Genomic DNA, 26,729 nt, shown 5'->3' on the forward strand with positions numbered 1-26,729 from the left:
GGATAGCAGAGTCTATTATATCAGGTCTGGAGGGGAGGATAGCAGAGTCTATTATATCAGGTCTGGAGGGGGAGGATAGCAGAGTCTATTATATCAGGTCTGGAGGGGGAGGATAGCAGAGTCTATTATATCAGGTCTGGAGGGGGAGGATAACAGAGTCTATTATATCAGGTCTGGAGGGGGAGGATAACAGAGTCTATTATATCAGGTCTGGAGGATAACAGAGTCTATTATATCAGGTCTGGAGGAGGATAGAGTCTATTATATCAGGTCTGGAGGGGGAGGATAACAGAGTCTATTATATCAGGTCTGGAGGGGGAGGATAACAGAGTCTATTATATCAGGTCTGGAGGGGGAGGATAGCAGAATCTATTATATCAGGTCTGGAAGATAACAGAGTCTATTATATCAGGTCTGGAGGGGAGTCTATTATATCAGGTCTGGAGAGAGTCTATTATATCAGGTCTGGAGGGGAGGATAACAGAGTCTATTATATCAGGTCTGGAGGGGGAGGATAGCAGAGTCTATTATATCAAGTCTGGTCTGGAGGGGGTCTATTATATCAGGTCTGGAGGATAGCAGAGTCTATTATATCAGGTCTGGAGGATAGCAGAGTCTATTATATCAGGTCTGGGGGGAGGATAACAGATCAGGTCTGGATTATAACATCAGGTCTGGAGGATAGCAGAGTCTATTATATCAGGTCTGGGGAGATAGCAGAGTCTATTATATCAGGTCTGGAGGGGGAGGATAACAGAGTCTATTATATCAGGTCTGGAGGATAGCAGAGTCTATTATATCAGGTCTGGGGGATAGCAGAGTCTATTATATCAGGTCTGGAGGGGAGGATAGCAGAGTCTATTATATCAGGTCTGGAGGGGAGGATAACAGAGTCTATTATATCAGGTCTGGAGGGGGATAGCAGAGTCTATTATATCAGGTCTGGAGGGGAGGATAACAGAGTCTATTAGGAGTCTATTATATCAGGTCTGGAGAGTCTATTATATCAGGTCTGGAGGGGGAGTCTGATAGCAGAGTCTATTATATCAGGTCTGGAGGGGGAGGGTCTGGAGGAGGATAGCAGAGTCTATTATATCAAGTCTGGAGGGGGGAGGATAGCAGAGTCTATTAAATCAGGTCTGGAGGATAACAGAGTCTATTATATCAGGTCTGGAAGATAACAGAGTCTATTAAATCAGGTCTGGAGGATAACAGAGTCTATTATATCAGGTCTGGAAGATAACAGAGTCTATTAAATCAGGTCTGGAGGATAGCAGAGTCTATTATATCAGGTCTGGAGGATAACAGAGTCTAAAATATCAGGTCTGGAGGATAACAGAGTCTAAAATATCAGGTCTGGAGGATAACAGAGTCTATTATATCAGATCTGGAGGGGGAGGATAGGAGTCTATTATATCAGGTCTGGAGAGTCTATTATATCAGGTCTGGAGGGGGATAACAGAGTCTATTATATCAGGTCTGGAGGATAACAGAGTATTATATCAGGTCTGGAGGATAACAGAGTCTATTATATCAGGTCTGGAGGATAACAGAGTCTATTATATCAGGTCTGGAGGGGGGATAGCAGAGTCTATTATATCAGGTCTGGGGGGGGGCAGAGTCTATTATATCAGGTCTGGAGGGGAGGATAACAGAGTCTATTATATCAGGTCTGGAGGGGGAGGATAGCAGAGTCTATTATATCAGGTCTGGAGGATAGCAGTCTATTATATCAGGTCTGGAGGGGGAGGATAACAGAGTCTATTATATCAGGTCTGGAGGATAACAGAGTCTATTATATCAGGTCTGGAGGGGGGGGGATAGCAGAGTCTATTATATCAGGTCTGGAGGGGGGAGGATAGCAGAGTCTATTATTTCAGGTCTGGGGGATAGCAGAGTCTATTATATCAGGTCTGGAGGGGGAGGATAACAGAGTCTATTATATCAGGTCTGGAGGATAACAGAGTCTATTATATCAGGTCTGGAGGATAGCAGAGTCTATTATATCAGGTCTGGAGGGGGGAGGATAGCAGAGTCTATTATATCAAGTCTGGAGGATAGCAGAGTCTATTATATCAGGTCTGGAGGATAGCAGAGTCTATTATATCAGGTCTGGAGGATAGCAGAGTCTATTATATCAGGTCTGGAGGGGGAGGATAACAGAGTCTATTATATCAGGTCTGGAGGATAGCAGAGTCTATTATATCAGGTCTGGAGGATAACAGAGTCTATTATATCAGGTCTGGAGGATAGCAGAGTCTATTATATCAGGTCTGGAGGGGGAGGATAACAGAGTCTATTATATCAGGTCTGGAGGATAACAGAGTCTATTACATCAGATCTGGTCTGGAGGGGGAGGATAGCAGAGTCTATTATATCAGGTCTGGAGGGGGAGGATAACAGAGTCTATTATATCAGGTCTGGAGGATAACAGAGTCTATTATATCAGGTCTGGAGGATAACAGAGTCTATTATATCAGGTCTGGAGGGGAGGATAACAGAGTCTAGGTCTGGAGGATCTCTATTATATCAGGTCTGGAGGGGGAGGATTAACAGAGTCTATTATATCAGGTCTGGAGGGGGAGGTCTATTAGCAGAGTCTATTATATCAGGTCTGGAGGAGGGGAGGATAGCAGAGTCTATTATATCAGGTCTGGAGGGGGAGAGTCTATTATATCAGGTCTGGAGGATAACAGTCTATTATATCAGGTCTGGAGGGGATAGCAGAGTCTATTATATCAGATCTGGAGGATAACAGAGTCTATTATATCAGATCTGGAGGGGGAGGATAGCAGAGTCTATTATATCAGGTCTGGAGGGGGGTCTGGAGGATAACAGAGTCTATTATATCAGGTCTGGAGGGGGAGGATAGCAGAGTCTATTATATCAGGTCTGGAGGATAACAGAGTCTATTATATCAGGTCTGGAGGGGAGGATAGCAGAGTCTATTATATCAGGTCTGGAGGGGGAGGATAACAGAGTCTCTATTATATCAGGTCAGGAGGGGGAGGATAGCAGAGTCTATTATATCAGGTCTGGAGGGGGAGGATAGCAGAGTCTATTATATCAGGTCTGGAGGATAGCAGAGTCTATTATATCAGGTCTGGAGGGGAGGATAACAGAGTCTATTATATCAGGTCTGGAGGATAACAGAGTCTATTATATCAGATCTGGAGGGGAGGATAGCAGAGTCTATTATATCAGGTCTGGAGGATAACAGAGTCTATTATATCAGATCTGGAGGGGGAGGATAGCTAGGTCTGGAGTCTATTATATCAGGTCTGGAGGGGGAGGATAACAGAGTCTATTATATCAGGTCTGGAGGGGGAGGATAGCAGAGTCTATTATATCAGGTCTGGAGGATAACAGAGTCTATTATATCAGGTCTGGAGGATAACAGAGTCTATTATATCAGGTCTGGAGGGGGGAGGATAGCAGAGTCTATTATATCAGGTCTGGAGGGGGAGGATAACAGAGTCTATTATATCAGGTCTGGAGGGGGAGGATAGCAGAGTCTATTATATCAGGTCTGGAGGGGGGAGGATAACAGAGTCTATTATATCAGGTCTGGAGGATAGCAGAGTCTATTATATCAGGTCTGGAGGGGGAGGATAACATAGTCTATTATATCAGGTCTGGAGGATAACAGAGTCTATTATATCAGGTCTGGAGGGGGAGGATAGCAGAATCTATTATATCAGGTCTGGAGGATAGCAGAGTCTATTATATCAGGTCTGGAAGGGGAGGATAACAGAGTCTATTATATCAGGTCTGGAGGGGGAGGATAACAGAGTCTATTATATCAGGTCTGGAGGGGGAGGATAGCAGAGTCTATTATATCAGGTCTGGAGGATAACAGAGTCTATTATATCAGGTCTGGAGGGGGAGGATAGCAGAGTCTATTATATCAAGTCTGGAGGGGGGTAGCAGAGTCTATTATATCAGGTCTGGAGGGGGGGGTAGCAGAGTCTATTATATCAAGTCTGGAGGGGGGAGTAGCAGAGTCTATTATATCAAGTCTGGAGGGGGAGGATAGCAGAGTCTATTATATCAGGTCTGGAGGATAGCAGAGTCTATTATATCAGGTCTGGAGGGGTCTGAGGATAACAGTCTATTATATCAGGTCTGGAGGGGGAGGATAACAGAGTCTATTATATCAGGTCTATAATAAAGACCCCCCACCACATCCTTCTACCTGTTGGTAGCTCCTATAATAAAGACCCCCCCACCCCACCACCACATCCTTCTACCTGTTGGTAGCTCCTATAATAAAGACCCCCCCCACCACATCCTTCTACCTGTTGGTAGCTCCTATAATAAAGAACCCCCCACCACATCCTTCTACCTGTTGGTAGCTCCTATAATAAAGACCCCCCACCACCACATCCTTCTACCTGTTGGTAGCTCCTATAATAAAGACCCCCCCCCACATCCTTCTACCTGTTGGTAGCTCCTATAATAAAGACCCCCTCCCTCTACCTGTTGGTAGCTCCTATAATAAAGACCCCCCACCACATCCCTCTACCTGTTGGTTGCTCCTATAATAAAGACCCCCCCCACCACATCCCTCTACCTGTTGGTAGCTCCTATAATAAAGACCCCCCCTCCCCCTCTACCTGTTGGTAGCTCCTATAATAAAGACCCCCTCCACCCTCTACCTGTTGGTAGCTCCTATAATAAAGACCCCCTCCCCCTCTACCTGTTGGTAGCTCCTATAATAAAGACCCCCTCCCCCTCTACCTGTTGGTAGCTCCTATAATAAAGACCCCCCACCACATCCTTCTACCTGTTGGTAGCTCCTATAATAAAGACCCCCTCCCCCTCTACCTGTTGGTAGCTCCTATAATAAAGCCCCCCACCACCACATCCCTCTACCTGTTGGTAGCTCCTATAATAAAGACCCCCTCCCCCTCTACCTGTTGGTAGCTCCTATAATAAAGACCCCCTCCCCCTCTACCTGTTGGTATCTCCTATAATAAAGACCCCCCTCCCCCTCTACCTGTTGGTAGCTCCTATAATAAAGACCCCCTCCCCCTCTACCTGTTGGTAGCTCCTATAATAAAGACCCCCCCCCCTCTACCACATCCCTCTACCTGTTGGTAGCTCCTATAATAAAGACCCCCTCCCCCTCTACCTGTTGGTAGCTCCTATAATAAAGACCCCCTCCCCCCTCTACCTGTTGGTAGCTCCTATAATAAAGACCCCCCTCTACCTGTTCGTATCTCCTATAATAAAGACCCCCTCCCCCTCTACCTGTTGGTAGCTCCTATAATAAAGACCCCCTCCCCCTCTACCTGTTGGTATCTCCTATAATAAAGACCCCCTCCCCCTCTACCTGCTGGTAGCTCCTATAATAAAGACCCCCCCCACCACATCCCTCTACCTGTTGGTAGCTCCTATAATAAAGACCCCCTCCCCCTCTACCTGTTGGTATCTCCTATAATAAAGACCCCCTCCCCTCTACCTGTTGGTAGCTCCTATAATAAAGACCCCCTCCCCCTCTACCTGTTGGTAGCTCCTATAATAAAGACCCCCCCTACCCTGTTGGTATCTCCTATAATAAAGACCCCCACACATCCCTCTACCTGTTGGTATCTCCTATAATAAAGACCCCCTCCCCCTCTACCTGTTGGTATCTCCTATAATAAAGACCCCCTCCCCCTCTACCTGTTGGTAGCTCCTATAATAAAGACCCCCTCCCCCTCTACCTGTTGGTAGCTCCTATAATAAAGACCCCCTCCCCCTCTACCTGTTGGTATCTCCTATAATAAAGACCCCCTCCCCCTCTACCTGTTGGTAGCTCCTATAATAAAGACCCCCTCCCCCCCCTCTACCTGTTGGTAGCTCCTATAATAAAGACCCCCTCCCCCTCTACCTGTTGGTATCTCCTATAATAAAGACCCCCTCCCCCCTACCTGTTGGTAGCTCCTATAATAAAGACCCCCTCCCCCTCTACCTGTTGGTAGCTCCTATAATAAAGACCCCCTCCCCCTCTACCTGTTGGTAGCTCCTATAATAAAGACCCCCCACACATCCCTCTACCTGTTGGTAGCTCCTATAATAAAGACGTTCTTCTTGTTGGACATTCCGTCCATCTCCGTGAGGATCTGGTTGATGACCCTGTCGGCCGCGCCCCCTGCGTCCCCGGCTCCGCCCCCTCTGGACTTGGCAATGGAGTCCAGCTCGTCAAAGAACAGGATACAGGGGGCCGCCTGTCTGGCCTGGGGTTAGAGGTCAGAGGTCAGGGAACAGGAGGTTAGGAAAGAACAGGATGCAGGATGCCACCTGTCTGGCAGGAGGTCAGATGATAGAGGTCAGAGGTCAGGAATGTATTTGTCTAGAAGATCTATTTCACTATTATGTCAGTCTACATAATCGTCGATGATGTCCTTGATGTTGGTTTCTGTCTCTCCAAACCACATGGCTATGTCACTGCTATGTCACTGATATGTCACTGCTACGTCAAGCTATGTCACTGCTATGTCAGGCTATGTCACTGCTATGTCAGGCTATGTCAATTCTATGTCAGGCTATGTCACTGCTATGTCAGGCTATGTCACTGCTACGTCAGGCTATGCCACTGCTATGTGGTACCTTGTCGAAGACGTCCCTGACATTAGCCTCTGATTCGCCGAACCACATGGTGAGCAGCTCAGGTCCCTTGATGGAGATGAAGTTGGCCTGGCACTCGTTAGCAATCGCCTTGGCTAGCAGGGTCTTTCCACAGCCTGGGAAGAGAGAGAGACAGGGTGTGTGTGTGTGTGTGTGTGTGTGTGTGTGTGTGTGTGTGTGTGTGTGTGTGTGTGTGTGTGTGTGTGTGCATGTGTGCTCTGACCTGGGGGTCCATAGAATAACACTCCTCGTGACGGGGTCATACCGAACTTCAGGAACTTATCTGGGTACTCCACCGGGTACTGGGAGAGAGGGGGAGGGAGGGAGGGAGGGAGGGGAGGATAGGGAGGGAGGAGAGGAGAGGGGGAGGAGAGAGAAGGAGGGAGGGAGGAGAGGGGGAGGGAGGGAGGGAGGGAGGGAGGAGGAGAGAGAGGGAGGGAGGATAGGGAGGGAGGAGAGAGAGGGAGGGAGGATAGGGAGGGAGGAGAGAGGGGGGGGGGAGGAGAGAGGGGGAGGGAGGGAGTGAGAAAGGGGGAGAGAGAGGGAGGGGAGGGAGGGAGGGAGGGTCAAGAAAAGCACTTAGACAAAACTGACCAATAGAGACAACTTCATTCTATTCCACACCCACAACACCTAGGCCTATGTGGCTGGTATTTGGCCTCTGACCACAATATCAGCCATGTCCTGTTGAATCAGAACTGCTGTTTTCATCCACTAATCTTTACTGTCTTTACTCAGCTGTTAAGGCTATAGAGGTGTGTGTGGGTGTTACCCGTTGAGATACAGGTGTGTGTGTGTTACCTGTTGAGATACAGGTGTGTGTGTGTGTTTACCTGTTGAGATACAGGTGTGTGTGTGTGTTACCTGTTGAGATACAGGTGTGTGTGTGTGTGTGTGTGTGTTACCCGTTGAGATACAGGTGTGTGTGTGTGTGTGTGTGCTACCTGTTGAGATACAGGTGTGTGTGTGTGTTACCTGTTGAGATACAGGTGTGTGTGTGTTACCTGTTGAGATACAGGTGTGTGTGTGTGTTACCTGTTGAGATACAGGTGTGTGTGTGTGTGTTACCTGTTGAGATACAGGTGTGTGTGTGTGTGTTACCTGTTGAGATACAGGTGTGTGTGTGTGTGTTACCTGTTGAGATACAGGTGTGTGTGTGTTACCTGTTGAGATACAGGTGTGTGTGTGTTACCTGTTGAGTGTGTGTGTTACCTGTTGAGATACAGGTGTGTGTGTGTTACCTGTTGAGATACAGGTGTGTGTGTGTTACCTGTTGAGATACAGGTGTGTGTGTGTGTGTCTTACCTGTTGAGATACAGGTGTGTGTGTGTGTGTCTTACCTGTTGAGATACAGGTGTGTGTGTGTGTGTTACCTGTTGAGATACAGGTGTGTGTGTGTGTTACCTGTTGAGATACAGGTGTGTGTGTGTGTGTCTTACCTGTTGAGATACAGGTGTGTGTGTGTTACCTGTTGAGATACAGGTGTGTGTGTGTTACCTGTTGAGATACAGGTGTGTGTGTGTTACCTGTTGAGATACAGGTGTGTGTGTGTCTTACCTGTTGAGATACAGGTGTGTGTGTGTTACCTGTTGAGATACAGGTGTGTGTGTGTTACCTGTTGAGATACAGGTGTGTGTGTTTACCTGTTGAGATACAGGTGTGTGTGTGTGTTACCTGTTGAGATATAGGTGTGTGTGTTACCTGTTTGAGATACAGGTGTGTGTGTGTTACCTGTTGAGATACAGGTGTGTGTGTGTGTTACCTGTTGAGATACAGGTGTGTGTGTGTTACCTGTTGAGATACAGGTGTGTGTGTGTCTTACCTGTTGAGATACAGGTGTGTGTGTGTTACCTGTTGAGATACAGGTGTGTGTGTGTTACCTGTTGAGATACAGGTGTGTGTGTGTTACCTGTTGAGATACAGGTGTGTGTGTGTTACCAGTTGAGATTCAGGTGTGTGTGTGTTACCTGTTGAGATACAGGTGTGTGTGTGTTACCTGTTGAGATACAGGTGTGTGTGTGTTACCTGTTGAGATACAGGTGTGTGTGTGTCTTACCTGTTGAGATACAGGTGTGTGTGTGTCTTACCTGTTGAGATACAGGTGTGTGTGTTACCTGTTGAGATACAGGTGTGTGTGTGTTACCTGTTGAGATACAGGTGTGTGTGTGTTACCAGTTGAGATTCAGGTGTGTGTGTGTTACCAGTTGAGATTCAGGTGTGTGTGTGTTACCTGTTGAGATACAGGTGTGTGTGTGTTACCTGTTGAGATACAGGTGTGTGTGTGTTACCTGTTGAGATACAGGTGTGTGTGTTACCTGTTGAGATACATGTGTGTGTGTGATACCTGTTGAGATACAGGTGTGTGTGTGTGTTACCTGTTGAGAAACAGGTGTGTGTGTGTTACCTGTACTAGTTCCTGCAGTTCTCTCTTGACCTCTCCCAGTCCTCCTATATCCTCCCAGTTAACATTAGGAACCTCCACTACTGTCTCCCTCAGAGCTGACGGGTTACTCTGCCCCAATGCCCACTGGAGGGAGGGAGGGAGGGAGGGAGGGAGGGAGGAGGAGAGGAGAGGAGAGGAGAGGAGAGGAGAGGAGAGGAGAGGAGAGAAGAGGAAGGGAGGGAGGGAGGGAGGGAGAGAGAAGAGAAGAGAAGATGAGAGGAGAGGAGAGGAGAGGAGAGGAGAGGAGAGGAGAGGAGAGGGGAGGGGAGGGGAGAGGGAGGGAGGAGAGGAGAGGGGAGGGGAGGGAGGGAGGAGAGGGAGAGAGGAGGAGGAGGAGGGAGGGAGGGAGGGGGGGGGAGAGGGAGGGAGGGAGGGAGGGATGAAGAGAGGGAGGGAGGGAGGGAGGGGGACAATGAGATGAGCAGGTCTATATTGTGTGTGTGGTTGAGTGTGTGTCTGTGCTGCTGCCACTAACCCTGAAGTCATCGTTGGTAACTGCCAGTGAGTTGAGCAGTTCAGCATCAATGGTGTCGTCCTCCAGGTCAATCAGGGTCATCTTCTTCCTGATGGCCTGCAGAGCCGCCTCAGAACACAGAGCTGCCAGATCTGACCCCACATGGCCATGCGCATCCATGGAAACCTACCAGGAAGCACAGTACAATGAGTAGAACTTTATTGTCCCAACTTCACTGGCACAAAACATTCCCCAGTCATGGCACCCTATTCCCTACATAGTGCACTACTCCCTACATAGTGCACTACTTTAGACCAGAGCCCTATTCCCTATATAGTGCACTACTTTAGACCAGGGGCCTATTCCCTATATAGTGCACTACTTTAGACTAGAGCCCTATTTCCTATATAGTGCACTACTTTAGACTAGAGCCCCATTCCATATATAGTGCACTACTTTTGACCTCCCCATCTCTCCCCCTCCTCCTCCTCCTCATCTCTCCTCCATCTCTCCCCTCCTCCTCATCTCTCCCCTCTCCTCCATCTCTCCCCTCTCCTCCTCATCTCTCCTCCATCTCTCCCCTCTCCTCACCCTCCATCTCTCCCCTCTCCTCCTCCTCATCTCTCCTCCATCTCTCCTCTCTCCTCCATCTCTCCTCTCTCCTCCATCTCTCCATCTCTCCCCTCCTCCTCCTCATCTCTCCTCCATCTCCCCCTCCTCCTCCTCCTCCCTCTCCTCCTCCTCATCTCCCCTCTCCTCCATCTCTCCCTCCCTCCTCCTCCTCATCTCTCCTCTATCTCTCCCCTCTCCTCATCTCTCCTCTATCTCTCCCCTCTCCATCTCTCCCCTCATCTCTCCTCCTCTTCCTCATCTCTCCTCTCCTCATCTCTCCCTCTCCATCTCTCCCCTCATCTCTCCTCCTCTTCCTCATCTCTCCCCTCTCCATCTCTCCCCTCATCTCTCCTCCTCTTCCTCATCTCTCCTCTCTCCTCACCCTGCCCCCCACCCCCACCCCTCCCCTCTCCTCACCCTCCTCTCTCCCCTCTCCTCACCCTCCTCTATCTCTACCCTCTCCTCCTCCTCCTCATCTCCCCCCCACCCCTCTCCTCACCCTGCCCCCCCCACCCCTCCCCTCTCCCCCCACCCCTCTCCTCACCCCTCCCCCCCCCACCCCTCCCCTCTCCTCACCCCCTCCCCTCTCCTCACCCTGCCCCCCACCCCTCCCCTCTCCTCACCCTGCCCCCCCCACCCCTCTCCTCACCCTCCTCTCTCCCCTCTCCTCACCCTCCTCATCTCTCCTCTATCTCTACCCTCTCCTCCTCCTCCTCATCCCCCCCCACCCCTCTCCTCACCCCCCACCCCTCTCCTCACCCTGCCCCCCCCACCCCTCCCCTCTCCTCACCCCCCACCCCTCTCCTCACCCTCTCCAGGTCCTCTCCTCCCCCCACCCCTCCCCTCTCCTCACCCCCCACCCCTCTCCTCACCCTCTCCAGGTCCTCTCCTCCCCCCCACCCCTCCCCTCTCCTCACCCCCCTCTCCTCACCCCCCACCCCTCTCCTCACCCTCTCCAGGTCCTCTCCTCCCCCCCCCCACCCCTCCCCTCTCCTCACCCCCCCACCCCTCCCCTCTCCTCTCCTCACCCCCTCCCCTCTCCTCACCCCCACCCCTCTCCTCACCCTCTCCAGGTCCTCTCCCCCCCCACCCCTCTCCTCACCCCCTCCCCTCTCCTCACCCTCTCCAGGTCCACGTCGTCAGATAGCTTCATGTTCTTGGTGTGAATCTGCAGTATCTCCAGTCTACCAGTGGAGTCTGGGATGCCGATGTCGATCTCTCTGTCAAACCTGCCTGAGTTACACAGAGACAGGTGTTAACTAACTAGTGTGTGTGTGTGTGTGTGTGTGTGTGTGTGTGTGTGTGTGTGTGTGTGTGTGGAGTGGTGAGTGAGTGAGTGAGTGAGTGAGTGAGTGAGTGAGTGAGTGAGTGAGTGAGTGAGTGAGTGAGTGAGTGTGTGTGTGAGTGTGTGTGTGTTTCTCTAACCGAAGCGTCTCAGGGCAGGGTCGATGCTGTTGGGTCTGTTGGTGGCTGCCATGACGATAACGTGAGTTCTCTGCTTCAGTCCATCCATCAGGGTGAGGAGCTGTGATACGATACGCCTCTCCACCTCCCCATGGGTCTGACCACACACACACACACACACACACACACACACACACACACACAAAATCATGTATGCAAGCACGCACAGTTGTCACACACACAAATACACAGTAGTGGAAAGTACTTCAGTAAAAATATTTTAAAGTACTACTTCAGTACTTTACTTTACTATTTTTTTTCTTCCAACTTTTACTTCACTACATTCCTAAAGAAAAGTATGTACTTTTTAAGACCTACATTTCCCCTGACACCCAAAAGTACACGTTACGTTTTGAATGCCTAGCAAGACAGGAAAATGGTCCAATTCACACACTTATTAAGAGAACATCCCTGATAATCCCTACTGCCTCTGATCTGGTGGACTCACTAAACAGAGAACATCCCTACTGCCTCTGATCTGGTTGACTTACTAAACAGAGAACATCCCTACTGCCTCTGATCTGGTGGACTCACTAAACAGAGAACATCCCTACTGCCTCTGATCTGGTGGACTCACTAAACAGAGAACATCCCTACTGATCTGGTTGACTCACTGATCCCTGACTCTGATCTGGTGGACTCACTAAACAGAGAACATCCCTACTGCCTCTGATCTGGTGGACTCACTAAACAGAGAACATCCCTACTGCCTCTGATCTGGTTGACTCACTAAACAGAGAACATCCCTACTGACTCTGATCTGGTGGACTCACTAAACAGAGAACATCCCTGATAATCCCTACTGCCTCTGATCTGGAGGACTCACTAAACAGAGAACATCCCTACTGCCTCTGATCTGGTTGACTCACTAAACAGAGAACATCCCTAATGCCTCTGATCTGGTGGACTCACTAAACAGAGAACATCCCTACTGACTCTGATCTGGTGGACTCACTAAACAGAGAACATCCCTGATCATCCCTACTGCCTCTGATCTGGAGGACTCACTAAACAGAGAACATCCCTACTGCCTCTGATCTGGTGGACTCACTAAACAGAGAACATCCCTACTGCCTCTGATCTGGTGGACTCACTAAACAGAGAACATCCCTACTGACTCTGATCTGGTGGACTCACTAAACAGAGAACATCCCTACTGCCTCTGATCTGGTGGACTCACTAAACAGAGAACATCCCTGTTCATCCCTACTGCCTCTGATCTGGTGGACTCACTAAACAGAGAACATCCCTGATCATCCCTACTGCCTCTGATCTGGTGGACTCACTAAACAGAGAACATCCCTGGTCATCCCTACTGATCTCTGATCTGGTCTGGGACTCACTAAACAGAGAACATCCCTGGTCATCCCTACTACTGGAGGACTCACTAAACAGAGAACATCCCTACTGAGAACATCCCTCTGATCTGGTGGACTCACTAAACAGAGAACATCCTGGTCATCCCTACTGACTCTGATCTGGTGGACTCACTAAACAGAGAACATCCCTGGTCATCCCTACTGCCTCTGATCTGGTGGACTCACTAAACAGAGAACATCCCTGGTCATCCCTACTGACTCTGATCTGGTGGACTCACTAAACAGAGAACATCCCTGGTCATCCCTACTGACTCTGATCTGGTGGACTCACTAAACAGAGAACATCCCTGGTCATCCCTACTGACTCTGATCTGGTGGACTCACTAAACAGAGAACATCCCTGGTCATCCCTACTGACTCTGATCTGGTGGACTCACTAAACAGAGAACATCCCTGACCCTACTGCCTCTGATCTGGTGGACTCACTAAACAGAGAACATCCCTGGTCATCCCTACTGACTCTGATCTGGTGGACTCACTAAACAGAGAACATCCCATCCCTACTGCCTCTGATCTGGTGGACTCACTAAACAGAGAACATCCCTACTGCCTCTGATCTGGTGGACTCACTAAACTGAGAACTCCCTACTGATCTGGTGGACTCACTAAACAGAGAACATCCCTGTCATCCCTACTGACTCTGATCTGGTGGACTCACTAAACAGAGAACATCCCTGGTCATCCCTACTGACTCTGATCTGGTGGACTCACTAAACAGAGAACATCCCTGGTCATCCCTACTGACTCTGATCTGGTGGACTCACTAAACAGAGAACATCCCTGGTCATCCCTACTGACTCTGATCTGGTGGACTCACTAAACAGAGAACATCCCTGGTCATCCCTACTGACTCTGATCTGGTGGACTCACTAAACAGAGAACATCCCTGGTCATCCCTACTGACTCTGATCTGGTGGACTCACTAAACAGAGAACATCCTGGTCATCCCTACTGACTCTGATCTGGTGGACTCACTAAACAGAGAACATCCCTGGTCATCCCTACTGACTCTGATCTGGGGGACTCACTAAACACATGCTTGGTTATTAAATGATGTCTGAATGTTGGAGCGTGACCCTGGCTCTCTGTAAATAAAATAAAAACAAGAAAATCATGGCGTCTGGAATGGTTTTATACTTTTACTTTTGATACTTAAGTACATTTTAGCAATTCCATTTACTTTTCATAATGAAGTATATTTTAAACCTTTTTTTTTCCTTTTTTTTCCTTCCTTTTACTGATCTAGTATTTTACTGGGTGACTCACTTTTACTTGAGTCATTTTCTGTTAAGGTATCTTTACTTTTACTCAAGTATGACAATTGAATACTTTTTCCACCACTGCATTAGATCAGACACAGTTATAACACACACACACACACACACACACACACACACACACACACACACACACACTTTTCTTTCTCCCCACTTGTATTCTACTGTTCTTCTCTCTGCTCCTTTCCTTCCCTCCTCACCTTCTCTCTCTTAGGAGCGATAGAATCCAATCTTTCCCTCCCTCCTCACCTTCTCTCTCTTAGGAGCGATAGAATCCAATCTTTCCCTCCCTCCTCACCTTCTCTCTCTTAGGAGCGATAGAATCCAATCTTTCCCTCCCTCCTCACCTTCTCTCTCTGAGGAGCGATAGAATCCAATCTTTCTCCCTCCCTCCTCACCTTCTCTCTCTTAGGAGCGATAGAATCCAGTTCATCTATGAAAATAATGGCGGGAGAGTTTTTCTCTGCCTCCTCGAAGGCTTTCCTCAGGTTGCTCTCTGACTCCCCGGCCATCTTACTCATGATCTCAGGACCTGGGGACACAATACAGCGTAACACACAGGAGACAGAATAGACAGAATGAAGATAATCCCCCGAACCAAAATGTCTTTTACCTCCTACCTAACCGCAAGACTGGGAGAGGGAGTTAGAATACGTTATGACCTATGAATAGGTGTATGGGGTTGGATTGGGGTAAACTGGGGGGACTGGAATGGCCGTAACACACAGGAAATACATGACCGGATGCCCCTCATCGCTGAATCAGAAGAAGGCTCCAGTATTGTTAGGTTGGGGGTTAGATGGGTTAGAGGTTCGAGGTCAGGAGTTAGAGGTAAAGGGTTAGAGGGTTTAGGAGGTCAGGGGTTAGAGGTCAGAGGTCTCACCATTGATGAGGAAGAAGAATGCGCCAGTCTCGTTGGCAACGGCCCGGGCGACCAGTGTCTTCCCTGTACCTGGAGGTCCATACAGCAGAATACCCCTGGGAGGCTAGGGAGGAGAGGAGAGGAGAGGAGAGGAGAGGAGAGGAGAGGAGAGGAGAGGAGATGAGAAGAGATGAGAAGAGAGGAGAGGAGAGGAGAGGAGAGGAGAGGAGAGGAGAGGAGAGGAGAGGAGAGAGATGAGATGAGATGAGATGAGATGAGATGAGATGAGATGAGATGAGAAGAGAAGAGAAGAGAAGAGAAGAGAAGAGAAGAGAAGAGAAGAGAAGAGAAGAGAAGAGAAGAGAAGAGAAGAGAAGAGAAGAGAAGAGAAGAGAAGAGAAGAGAAGAGAAGAGAAGAGAGGAGAGGAGAGGAGAGGAGAGGAGAGGAGAGAGAGGAGAGGAGAGGAGAGGAGAGGAGAGGAGAGGAGGCTGAATGAATGAATCAATTTTTAAAAAATCCTTTACTTAACTAGGCAAGTCAGTTAAGAACAAATTCTTATTTTAAAATGACATCCTACCCCAGCCAAAACCTCCCCTAACCCGACGGCGCTGGGCCAAACCCTCCCCTAACCCGGACGGCGCTGGGCCAAACCCTCCCCTAACCCGACGGCGCAGGGCCAAACCCTCCCCTAACCCGGACGGCGCTGGGCCAAACCCTCCCCTAACCCGACGGCGCTGGGCCAAACCCTCCCCTAACCCGACGGCGCTGGGCCAAACCCTCCCCTAACCCGGACGGCGCTGGGCCAAACCCTCCCCTAACCCGGACGGCGCTGGGCCAAACCCTCCCCTAACCCGGACGGCGCTGGGCCAAACCCTCCTCTAACCCGACGGCGCTGGGCCAAACCCTCCCCTAACCCGGACGGCGCTGGGCCAAACCCTCCCCTAACCCGACGGCGCTGGGCCAAACCCTCCCCCCGGACGGCGCTAACCCGGACGGCGGCGCTGGGCCAAACCCTCCCCTAACCCGGACGGCGCTGGGCCAAACCCTCCCCTAACCCGGACGGCGCTGGGCCAAACCCTCCCCTAACCCGGACGGCGCTGGGCCAAACCCTCCTCTAACCCGACGGCGCTGGGCCAAACCCTCCCCTAACCCGGACGGCGCTGGGCCAAACCCTCCCTAACCCGGACGGCGCTGGGCCAAACCCTCCCTAACCCGGACGGCGCTGGGTCAAACCCTCCCTAACCCGGACGGCGCTGGGCCAAACCCTCCCCTAACCCGGACGGCGCTGGGCCAAACCCCCTCCCCTAACCCGGACGGCGCTGGGCCAAACCCTCCCTAACCCGGACGGCGCTGGGCCAAACCCTCCCCTAACCCGGACGGCGCTGGGCCAAACCCTCCCTAACCCGGACGGCGCTGGGCCAAACCCTCCCCTAACCCGGACGGCGCTGGGCCAAACCCTCCCCTAACCCGGACGGCGCTGGGCCAAACCCTCCCCTAACCCGGACGGCGCTGGGCCAAACCCTCCCCTAACCCGGACGGCGCTGGGCCAAACCCTCCCCTAACCCGACGGCGCTGGGCCAAACCCTCCCCTAACCCGACGGCGCTGGGCCAAACCCTCCCCTAACCCGACGGCGCTGGGCCAAACCCTCCCCTAACCCGAAGGCGCTGGGCCAAACCCTCCCCTAACCCGAAGGCGCTGGGCCAAACCCTCCCGAAGGCGCTAACCCGAACCCGACGCTGGGCCAAACCCTCCCCTAACCCGACGGCGCTGGGCCAAACCCTCCCCTAACCCGGACGGCGCTGGGCCAAACCCTCCCCTAACCCGACGGCGCTGGGCCAAACCCTCCCTAACCCGGACGGCGCTGGGCCAAACCCTCCCTAACCCGACGGCGCTGGGCCAAACCCTCCCTAACCCGGACGGCGCTGGGCCAAACCCTCCCTAACCCGACGGCGCTGGGCCAAACCCTCCCTAACCCGGACGGCGCTGGGCCAAACCCTCCCCTAACCCGACGGCGCTGGGCCAAACCCTCCCCTAACCCGAAGGCGCTGGGCCAAACCCTCCCCTAACCCGAAGGCGCTGGGCCAAACCCTCCCCTAACCCGAAGGCGCTGGGCCAAATGCGCGCCGCTCTATGGGACTCCATATCACGGCCGGTTGTAAAACAGCCCGGGATCGAACCAGGGTCTATAGTGACGCCTCTAGCACTGAGATGCAGTGCCTTAGACCGCTGCGCCACTCGGGAGCTTTGAAATGGGATGGGTGGATGGACGGACAGAACAGACAGATAGAGGTATAAATAGAGGGATGGATATATCACCTTGACTCCTATAGCCTTGAATAGTCCAGGATGTCTGAGGGGAAGCTCCACCATTTCTTTGATTTGAGCTAACTGTTTACGACAACCTCCAATGTCATCATAGCCTACGTCAGTCAGACTCTCCTCCTCGTCCTATCAGGGGCAGGGGAAAGACAACATGAGACCCTCACAGGGAGAACATTCTGTCAATCATTCAGACTTTCCTCCTCGACCCATCAGGGGCAGGGGGAGGGGCAAGGGAAGACAATATGAGACCCTCACAGGTACAACATGCTGTCAATCATTCAGTCAGACATTCAGCTTGGGAAATGTTCACAACATTTTAGAGCAGGGTTGTCAAACTCAATTCCTGTAGACCGTGTGTCTGTGCCTGTAGGTTCTCTCCTCCCCTGTACTTGATCCCTTGCGCTTGTAATGAATTGGTTAGGAACTCTCCTCACCTGGGTGTCTAGGCCTTAAAAGAAGACACCAAAACCAGCCGACACTGGGCCCTCCATGGAATGAGTTGGATTCCCCTGTTGTAGAGTTTGTTTTGGCCCAATTCAATAAAAAAGTGTGATTTTACAGAGACCTCTCTGTTGATTGGCTGTCCCTCGCAGTGGATGACGGTATCCGGGGCGACGATGCAGTGGGGGGTGGGGTCTGTCTCCACCACCTTGAACTCCACAGCCCGCATGCCCCCTCGCACCAGGAAGATGTCGCCTAGCAACACAACAATGATGACAGTTACTCAACAACTAACAACTTCTTACAAATAGTGAACTGCTAGTTGAATTACAGTGTCGTAATTCATTATCAGCTGTAGGACTACAAGTCTTGTTGCCAGTTTATAGAATGTCAGAAATGTTAGAAAAAGTTATAAACACTTGATGGAATGTCAGAAGTTACATAATAAGTTATACGTTATATAAACAATTCATAGACAACAGTTACGAGTACCTCTGTGTAAGGGCCAGTAGGGTCGGTCTACCTTTTTGTACAACAGTTATGAGTACCTCTGTGTAAGGGCCAGTAGGATCGGTCTACTTTTTTGTAGAACAGTTATGAGTACCTCTGTGTAAGGGCCAGTAGGATCGGTCTACTTTTTGTAGAACAGTTATGAGTACCTCTGTGTAAGGGCCAGTAGGACCTTTTTGTACAACAGCTATGAGTACCTCTGTGTTAGGGTCGGTCTACCTTTTTGTACAACAGTCATGAGTACCTTTGTGTAAGGGCCAGTAGGGTCGGTCTACTTTTTTGTACAACAGTTATGAGTACCTCTGTGTAAGGGCCAGTAGGATCGGTCTACCTTTTTGTACAACAGTTATGAGTACCTCTGTGTAAGGGCCAGTAGGGTCGGTCTACCTTTTTGTACAACAGCTATGAGTACCTCTGTGTAAGGGCCAGTAGGGTCGGTCTACCTTTTTGTACAACAGTCATGAGTACCTTTGTGTAAGGGCCAGTAGGGTCGGTCTACCTTTTTGTACAACAGTCATGAGTACCTTTGTGTAAGGGCCAGTAGGATCGGTCTACCTTTTTGTACAACAGCTATGAGTACCTCTGTGTAAGGGCCAGTAGGGTCGGTCTACCTTTTTGTACAACAGTCATGAGTACCTTTGTGTAAGGGCCAGTAGGGTCAGTCTACCTTTTTGTACAACAGTCATGAGTACCTTTGTGTAAGGGCCAGTAGGGTCGGTCTACCTTTTTGTACAACAGTCATGAGTACCTCTGTGTAAGGGCCAGTAGGGTCAGTCTACCTTTTTGTACAACAGTTATGAGTACCTCTGTGTAAGGGCCAGTAGGGTCGGTCTACCTTTTTGTACAACAGCTATGAGTACCTCTGTGTAAGGGCCAGTAGGGTCGGTCTACCTTTTTGTACAACAGTCATGAGTACCTCTGTGTAAGGGCCAGTAGGGTCGGTCTACCTTTTGGTACAACAGTCATGAGTACCTCTGTGTAAGGGCCAGTAGGGTCGGTCTACCTTTTTGTACAACAGTCATGAGTACCTCTGTGTAAGGGCCAGTAGGGTCGGTCTACCTTTTGGTACAACAGTCATGAGTACCTCTGTGTAAGGGCCAGTAGGGTCGGTCTACCTTTTTGTACAACAGTCATGAGTACCTTTGTGTACAGGCCGATAGGCTTCCAAGAAATAGGGTTTCAGGAAGACGTCAAACAGGTTTCCCGTTAACCCTTCGATGGTGTCATCTATCGGCAGGACATGGATACGCACGCCGTACTTCACATCTGGGCATGCATGGACACTAGACACACACACACACACACACACACAGACACACACAGAGACACACAGAATCTTAATTGAAAGTGCTTTTTAGGCCAAAAATAGGCTCAATTTGACTAAAATGTAAATATAATCCGGTTCAGAGTAATCAGACATTTTACTCTTTAGTCATTTAGCAGATGCTCTTATCCAGAGTGACTAACAGGAGGAATCAGGGTTAAGTGCCTTGCTCAAAGGCACATCAGCATTCAGTGTGATTTTTTTTCGACAGACTTTTCACCTAGTCGTCTCGGGGATTCGGACCAGCGACCTGTTGGTTAAAAGCCAATGGCTCTTAACTGCATCCATATAGAGTCAGCACACAGGCATTTCCCACATTTCCCAGAAATCCTGGTTAGAACTTTCCTGGAATCCTCCGACCAGGATGTCTGGAAAACCTGGGAAACTTACCGGAATTGTATATCTCTAATCAGAAGTCTACCCGATGACATCACACAGGTGATCAGTACAGTAGCCTACCCGATGACATCACACAGGTGATCAGTACAGTAGCCTACCCGATGACATCACACAGGTGATCAGTACAGTAGCCTACCTGATGACATCACACAGGTGATCAGTACAGTAGCCTACCTGATGACATCACACAGGTGATCAGTACAGTAGCCTACCTGATGACATCACCGAGGCGTACCCTCAGGTTGTTCCGTGTGACGCGGTTCATGCGGACATGTTCGTCTGGACAGGTGTCGTCTGTCAACACGATACACACCGTCTCACGTCGCTTCCTCCCCCGCAGGACCACCGTGTCGCCACGGAACAACTGCAGCTCCTCTGTCTTCGCCTGGGAGACACAAGAAGTAATACACACGCTGGAGAATGGAGACACAGGAAGTAATACACACGCTGAAGACTGGAGACACAGGAAGTAATACACACGCTGGAGACACAGGAAGTAATACACACGCTGGAGACACAGGAAGTAATACACACGCTGGAGACTGGAGACACAGGAAGTAATACACACGCTGGAGACACAGGAAGTAATACACACGCTGGAGACACAGGAAGTAATACATACGCTGGAGACACAGGAAGTAATACATACGCTGGAGACACAGGAAGTAATACATACGCTGGAGACTGGAGGTACAGGAAGTAATACACACGCTGGAGACACAGGAAGTAATACACACGCTGGAGACTGGAGGTACAGGAAGTAACACACGCTGGAGACACAGGAAGTAATACACACGCTGGAGACACAGGAAGTAATACACACGCTGGAGACACAGGAAGTAATACACACGCTGGAGACACAGGAAGTAATACACAAGCTGGAGACTGGAGACACAGGAAGTAATACACAAGCTGGAGACTGGAGACACAGGAAGTAATACACACGCTGGAGACTGGAGACACAGGAAGTAATACACACGCTGGAGACTGGAGACACAGGGAGTAATACACACGCTGGAGACTGGAGACACAGGGAGTAATACACACGCTGGAGACACAGGAAGTAATACACACGCTGGAGACTGGAAGTACAGGAGGTAATACACACGCTGGAGACACAGGAAGTAATACACACGCTGGAGACACAGGAAGTAATACACATGCTGGAGACACAGGAAGTAATACACATGCTGGAGACACAGGAAGTAATACACACGCTGGAGCTGGAGACACAGGAAGTAATACACACGCTGGAGACTGGAGACACAGGAAGTAATACACACGCTGAGACTGGAGACACAGGAAGTAATACACACGCTAGAGACTGGAGACACAGGAAGTAATACACACGCTGGAGACTGGAGACACAGGAAGTAATACACACGCTGGAGACTGGAGACACAGGAAGTAATACACACGCTGGAGACTGGAGACACAGGAAGTAATACACACGCTGGAGACTGGAGACACAGGAAGTAATACACACGCTGGAGACTGGAGACACAGGAAGTAATACACACGCTGGAGACTGGAGACACAGGAAGTAATACACACGCTGGAGACTGGAGACACAGGAAGTAATACACACGCTGGAGACTGGAGACACAGGAAGTGCTGAGACACAGGAGGCTGGAGACACAGGAGGTAATACACACGCTGGACGCTGGAGACACAGGAGGTAATACACACGCTGGAGACTGGAGACACAGGAAGTAATACACACGCTGGAGACTGGAGACACAGGAAGTAATACACACGCTGGAGACTGGAGACACAGGAAGTAATACACACGCTGGAGACTGGAGACACAGGAAGTAATACACACGCTGGAGACTGGAGACACAGGAAGTAATACACACGCTGGAGACCGGAGACAAAGGAAGTAATACACACGCTGGAGACACAGGAGGTAATACACACGCTGGACGCTGGAGACACAGGAGGTAATACACACGCTGGAGACTGGAGACACAGGAAGTAATACACACGCTGGAGACTGGAGACACAGGAAGTAATACACACGCTGGAGACTGGAGACACAGGAAGTAATACACACGCTGGAGACTGGAGACACAGGAAGTAATACACACGCTGGAGACTGGAGACACAGGAAGTAATACACACGCTGGAGATTGGAGACACAGGAAGTAATACACACGCTGGAGACTGGAGACACAGGAAGTAATACACACGCTGGAGACTGGAGACACAGGAAGTAATACACACGCTGGAGACTGGAGACACAGGAAGTAATACACACGCTGGAGACTGGAGACACAGGAAGTAATACACACGCTGGAGACTGGAGACACAGGAAGTAATACACACGCTGGAGACTGGAGACACAGGAAGTAATACACACGCTGGAGACTGGAGACACAGGAAGTAATACACACGCTGGAGACTGGAGACACAGGAAGTAATACACACGCTGGAGACTGGAGACACAGGAAGTAATACACACGCTGGAGACTGGAGACACAGTTCCTTGAGTTATTCCACACTTTGTTGTGTTGCAGCCTGAATTCAAAGTGGATTAAATAGCATTTTTTTCTCACCCATCTACACACAATACCCCATTATGACAAAAAAAAAGTGTGGTGTTTGCAAAATTAATGAAAATGAAATACAGAAATATATAATTTTCTGAAGTATTCACACCCCTGAGTCAATACTTTGTAGAAGCACCTTTGGCAGCGATTACAGCTGTGAGTCTTTCTGGGTAAATCTCTAAGAGCGATTACAGCTGTGAGTGTTTCTGGGTAAATCTCTAAGAGCGATTACAGCTGTGAGTGTTTCTGGGTAAATCTCTAAGAGCGATTACAGCTGTGAGTGTTTCTGGGTAAATCTCTAAGAGCGATTACAGCTGTGAGGGTTTCTGGGTAAATCTCTAAGAGCGATTACAGCTGTGAGTGTTTCTGGGTAAATCTCTAAGAGCGATTACAGCTGTGAGTCTTTCTGGGTAAATCTCTAAGAGCGATTACAGCTGTGAGGGTTTCTGGGTAAATCTCTGAGAGCGATTACAGCTGTGAGGGTTTCTGGGTAAATCTCTAAGAGCGATTACAGCTGTGAGTGTTTCTGGGTAAATCTCTAAGAGCAATTACAGCTGTGAGTCTTTCTGGGTAAATCTCTAAGAGCGATTACAGCTGTGAGGGTTTCTGGGTAAATCTCTGAGAGCGATTACACACCTGGATTGTGCCACATTTGCACATTATTCTTTTCTAAATTCTTCAAGCTCTGTCAAATTGGTTGTTGTTCATTGCTATACAACCATTTTCACATCTTGCCATATATTTTCAATGCGATTTAAATCAAAATTGTAACTCTGCCACTCTTGGTGAGCACCTCCAGTGTGGATGTGTTTTAGGTTACTGTCCTGCTGAAAGGTGATTTAATATCCCAGTGTCTGGTGGAAAGCAGGCTGAACCAGGTTATTGTCCTGCTGAAAGGTGAATTCATATCCCAGTGTCTGGTGTAAAGCAGGCTGAACCAGATTATTGTCCTGCTGAAAGGTGAATTAATATCCCAGTGTCTGGTGGAAAGCAGGCTGAACCAGGTTATTGTCCTGCTGAAAGGTGAATTAATATCCCAGTGTCTGGTGTAAAGCAGGCTGAACCAGGTTATTGTCCTGCTGAAAGGTGAATTCATATCCCAGTGTCTGGTGTAAAGCAGGCTGAACCAGGTTATTGTCCTGCTGAAAGGTGAATTCATCTCCCAGTGTCTGGTGGAAAGCAGGCTGAACCCGGTTTTCCTCTAGGATGTTGCCTGTGCTTTGCTCCATTCCGTTGATTTTTTATCCTGAAAAATTCCCCAGTCTTTAATGATTACAAGCATACCCATAACATGATGCAGTCACCACTATGCTTGAACATATGGAGAGTGGTACTCAGTGATGTGTTGTGTAGCATAACACTTTGTATTCAGGACAAAAAGTGAATTGCTTTGCCACATATTTTGCAGTATTACTTCAGTGCTTTGTTGCAAACAGAATGCATGTTTTGGAAACTTTTTATTCTGTACAGACTAACTAAAATGTTGTTGATCCATCCTCAGTTTTCTCCTATCACAGCCATTAAACTCTGAAACTGTTTTAAAGTCACCATTGGTGAAAAACCCTGAGCGGTTTCCTTCCTCTCCGGCAACTGAGTTGGGAAGGACGCCTGTATCTTTGTAGTGACTGGGTGTATTGATACACTATCCAAAGTGTAATTAATAACTCCACTATGTTGAAAGGGACTTTCAATGTTGGCTTTTTGAAATGCTTACCCATCTACCAATATGTGCTCTTCTTTGCAAGGCATTGGAAAACCTTCCTGGTCTTTGTGGTTGAATCTGTGTTTGAAATTCACTGCTCAACTGTGGGACCTTACAGATAACAGCATGTGTGGGGTGAGGTAGTCATTCAAACATAGGCTTGCCATAACCAAGGGGTTGACTCAAGATATTTCATCTTTCATTTTTAATGAATTAGTAAACATTTAGAAAAACGATTCCACTTTGACAGGATGGGGTATTGTGTGTAGTCCAGTGACCCCCCCCCCCCACAAAAAAATATGTCATACATTTTAAATTATGGTAACACACAGACACACCTGAGACTGGCAACACACACACCTGAGACTGGCAACACACACACCTGAGACTGGCAACACACACACCTGAGACTGGCAACACACACACCTGAGACTGGCAACACACACACCTGAGACTGGTAACACACACCTGAGACTGGCAACACACACACCTGAGACTGGCAACACACACACCTGAGACTGGCAACACACACACCTGAGGCTGGCAACACACACACCTGAGACTGGCAACACACACCTGAGACTGGCTATACACACCTGAGACTGGTTATACACACCTGAGACTGGTAACACACACCTGAGACTGGTAACACACACACCTGAGACTGGTAACACACACACCTGAGACTGGTAACACACACACCTGAGACTGGTAACACACACACCTGAGACTGGTAACACACACACCTGAGACTGGTAACACACACCTGAGACTGGCAACACACACCTGAGACTGGCAACACACACACCTGAGACTGGCAACACACACCTGAGACTGGCAACACACACACACACCTGAGACTGGTAATACACACACCTGAGACTGGTAACACACACACCTGAGACTGGCAACACACACCTGAGACTGGCAACACACACACACGCCTGAGACTGGTAATACACACACCTGAGACTGGTAACACACACCTGAGACTGGCAACACACACCTGAGACTGGCAACACACACCTGAGACTGGCAACACACACACACACCTGAGACTGGTAACACACACACAACTGAAACTGGGAACACACACACCTGAGACTGGTAACACACACACAACTGAAACTGGTAACACACACACACCTGAGACTGGTAACACACACACAACTGAAACTGGTAACACACACAACTGAAACTGGTAACACACACAGCTGAAACTGGTAACACACACAGCTGAGACTGGCAACACACACAGCTGATACCTGCAACACACCTGTGAGAGGCTGACGATGCTGTTGTCTTCATTGTGGGCTTCATCCACCACCAGTCTATTGGGTCTGTGTTTCTGCTTCAGGATAGCAGTGGAGAAATCCTCCCCCTTAGGACTACAACACACGTACAGTTACACACACACAGAGAATCACACAAACACACCACACACAGAATGACACACACACACACACACACAGAATCACACACACACACACACACAGAATCACACACCCACCCACACACACACACACACACACTTGCCCCACATAGCTCCTGTTTCTCCATGTGACGATGATCTGAATTTAGCCCAGTCTACAGCTCTGTTTACAAAGAGTAGAGGACAGACCTGTCCTGGCCTCATCTCAGCCCTTATTGCTTCATGGATATAATAAGACCAAGTGCAGACTGGAAACGTGGGTCATAGTCATTAGTGCACAACTTAGCAAAACATTTTGAAATGAAAAACAAATGTGAGTGTTTCTTATTGGTCAAGTTCAGGTAGTGCCAGTACGTTTGATACCTAATGAATGTTACCCTGGTGATTTAGTTAAGCTAGTTATAACACTGTTATAGTACTCTGTTACCCTGGTGATTTAGTTAAGCTAGTTATAACACTGTTGTATTACTCACTCTGTTCCTCCAGGGGCAGGCATGGCTGGGTATGGAGAGTTCCTGTGTAACAGAACCCGCTCCTAGATCCTTTATGGGTCAGAGTACCCTGGTCTCTCCCTGGTTCTGGGGTTGGATGTCTGGGTCTAGTCCTGGGTCTGGGTGTTGGGTTTGGGTCAGAGTCCTGGGCCTAGTTAAAGAGCCCTGGGTCCTAGGTGTTGGGTGCTGGGTCTGGGTCTAGTCCTGAGTCTTTAGTTCTGGTCTCTCCTGAATATCTCTGAGGTAGAGCTCAGTAGTTTGGTCTTCTCCCTCTGCAGACGGTGTTCTCTGTGGCTGGGGGTCAGGTCTGTCTAGGGAAAGTCCCTCTCTCTGCCTCCCTCCCCCTTGTTGAGCGTCTCTCCTCCCTCCCTCCCCGTCCCACCTCGACCCCCACCCTTCACATACTCTGGAAAGTGGCCCAGTGCTGAACAGATATCATGCCATATGCCCC

General features: G+C 49.5%; 1 protein-coding gene across 1 annotated transcript; it reads right to left on the reverse strand.

Annotated features, from left to right (window-relative positions):
• Nucleotides 1-6,038: 6,038 nt before the first annotated feature.
• Nucleotides 6,039-26,594, reverse strand: LOC115127829 (transitional endoplasmic reticulum ATPase-like). Its single transcript, XM_065002200.1, has 15 exons — nucleotides 26,261-26,594; nucleotides 25,632-25,743; nucleotides 20,314-20,486; nucleotides 19,519-19,661; nucleotides 17,993-18,123; nucleotides 17,422-17,553; nucleotides 15,125-15,227; nucleotides 14,640-14,773; nucleotides 11,547-11,682; nucleotides 11,242-11,354; nucleotides 9,531-9,695; nucleotides 9,017-9,139; nucleotides 6,836-6,914; nucleotides 6,595-6,728; nucleotides 6,039-6,221 (listed from the first exon to the last, which is right to left on the reverse strand). The coding sequence occupies exons 1-15, from the start codon at nucleotides 26,281-26,283 to the stop codon at nucleotides 6,039-6,041; spliced, it is 1,884 nt and encodes a 627-aa protein (XP_064858272.1). The 5' UTR covers nucleotides 26,284-26,594.
• Between the last annotated feature and the right edge of the window lie 135 nt (nucleotides 26,595-26,729).

This window comes from Oncorhynchus nerka, linkage group LG15 (genome assembly GCF_034236695.1).
Source record: "Oncorhynchus nerka isolate Pitt River linkage group LG15, Oner_Uvic_2.0, whole genome shotgun sequence".
Taxonomy (NCBI): domain Eukaryota; kingdom Metazoa; phylum Chordata; class Actinopteri; order Salmoniformes; family Salmonidae; genus Oncorhynchus; species Oncorhynchus nerka.

Bases quoted from the DNA above. Each gene is read 5' to 3' on its own strand.
- LOC115127829 (XM_065002200.1), bottom strand. From the start codon at position 26,283: ATGCCTGCCCCTGGAGGAACAGA. The intron at 11,683-14,639 runs GTGAGGAGGGAG...GTGTGTGGTCAG, and splicing joins TCGCTCCTAAGAGAGAGAAG to ACCCATGGGGAGGTGGAGAG. The intron at 6,222-6,594 runs GTACCACATAGC...CTCTAACCCCAG, and splicing joins TCAGGGACGTCTTCGACAAG to GCCAGACAGGCGGCCCCCTG.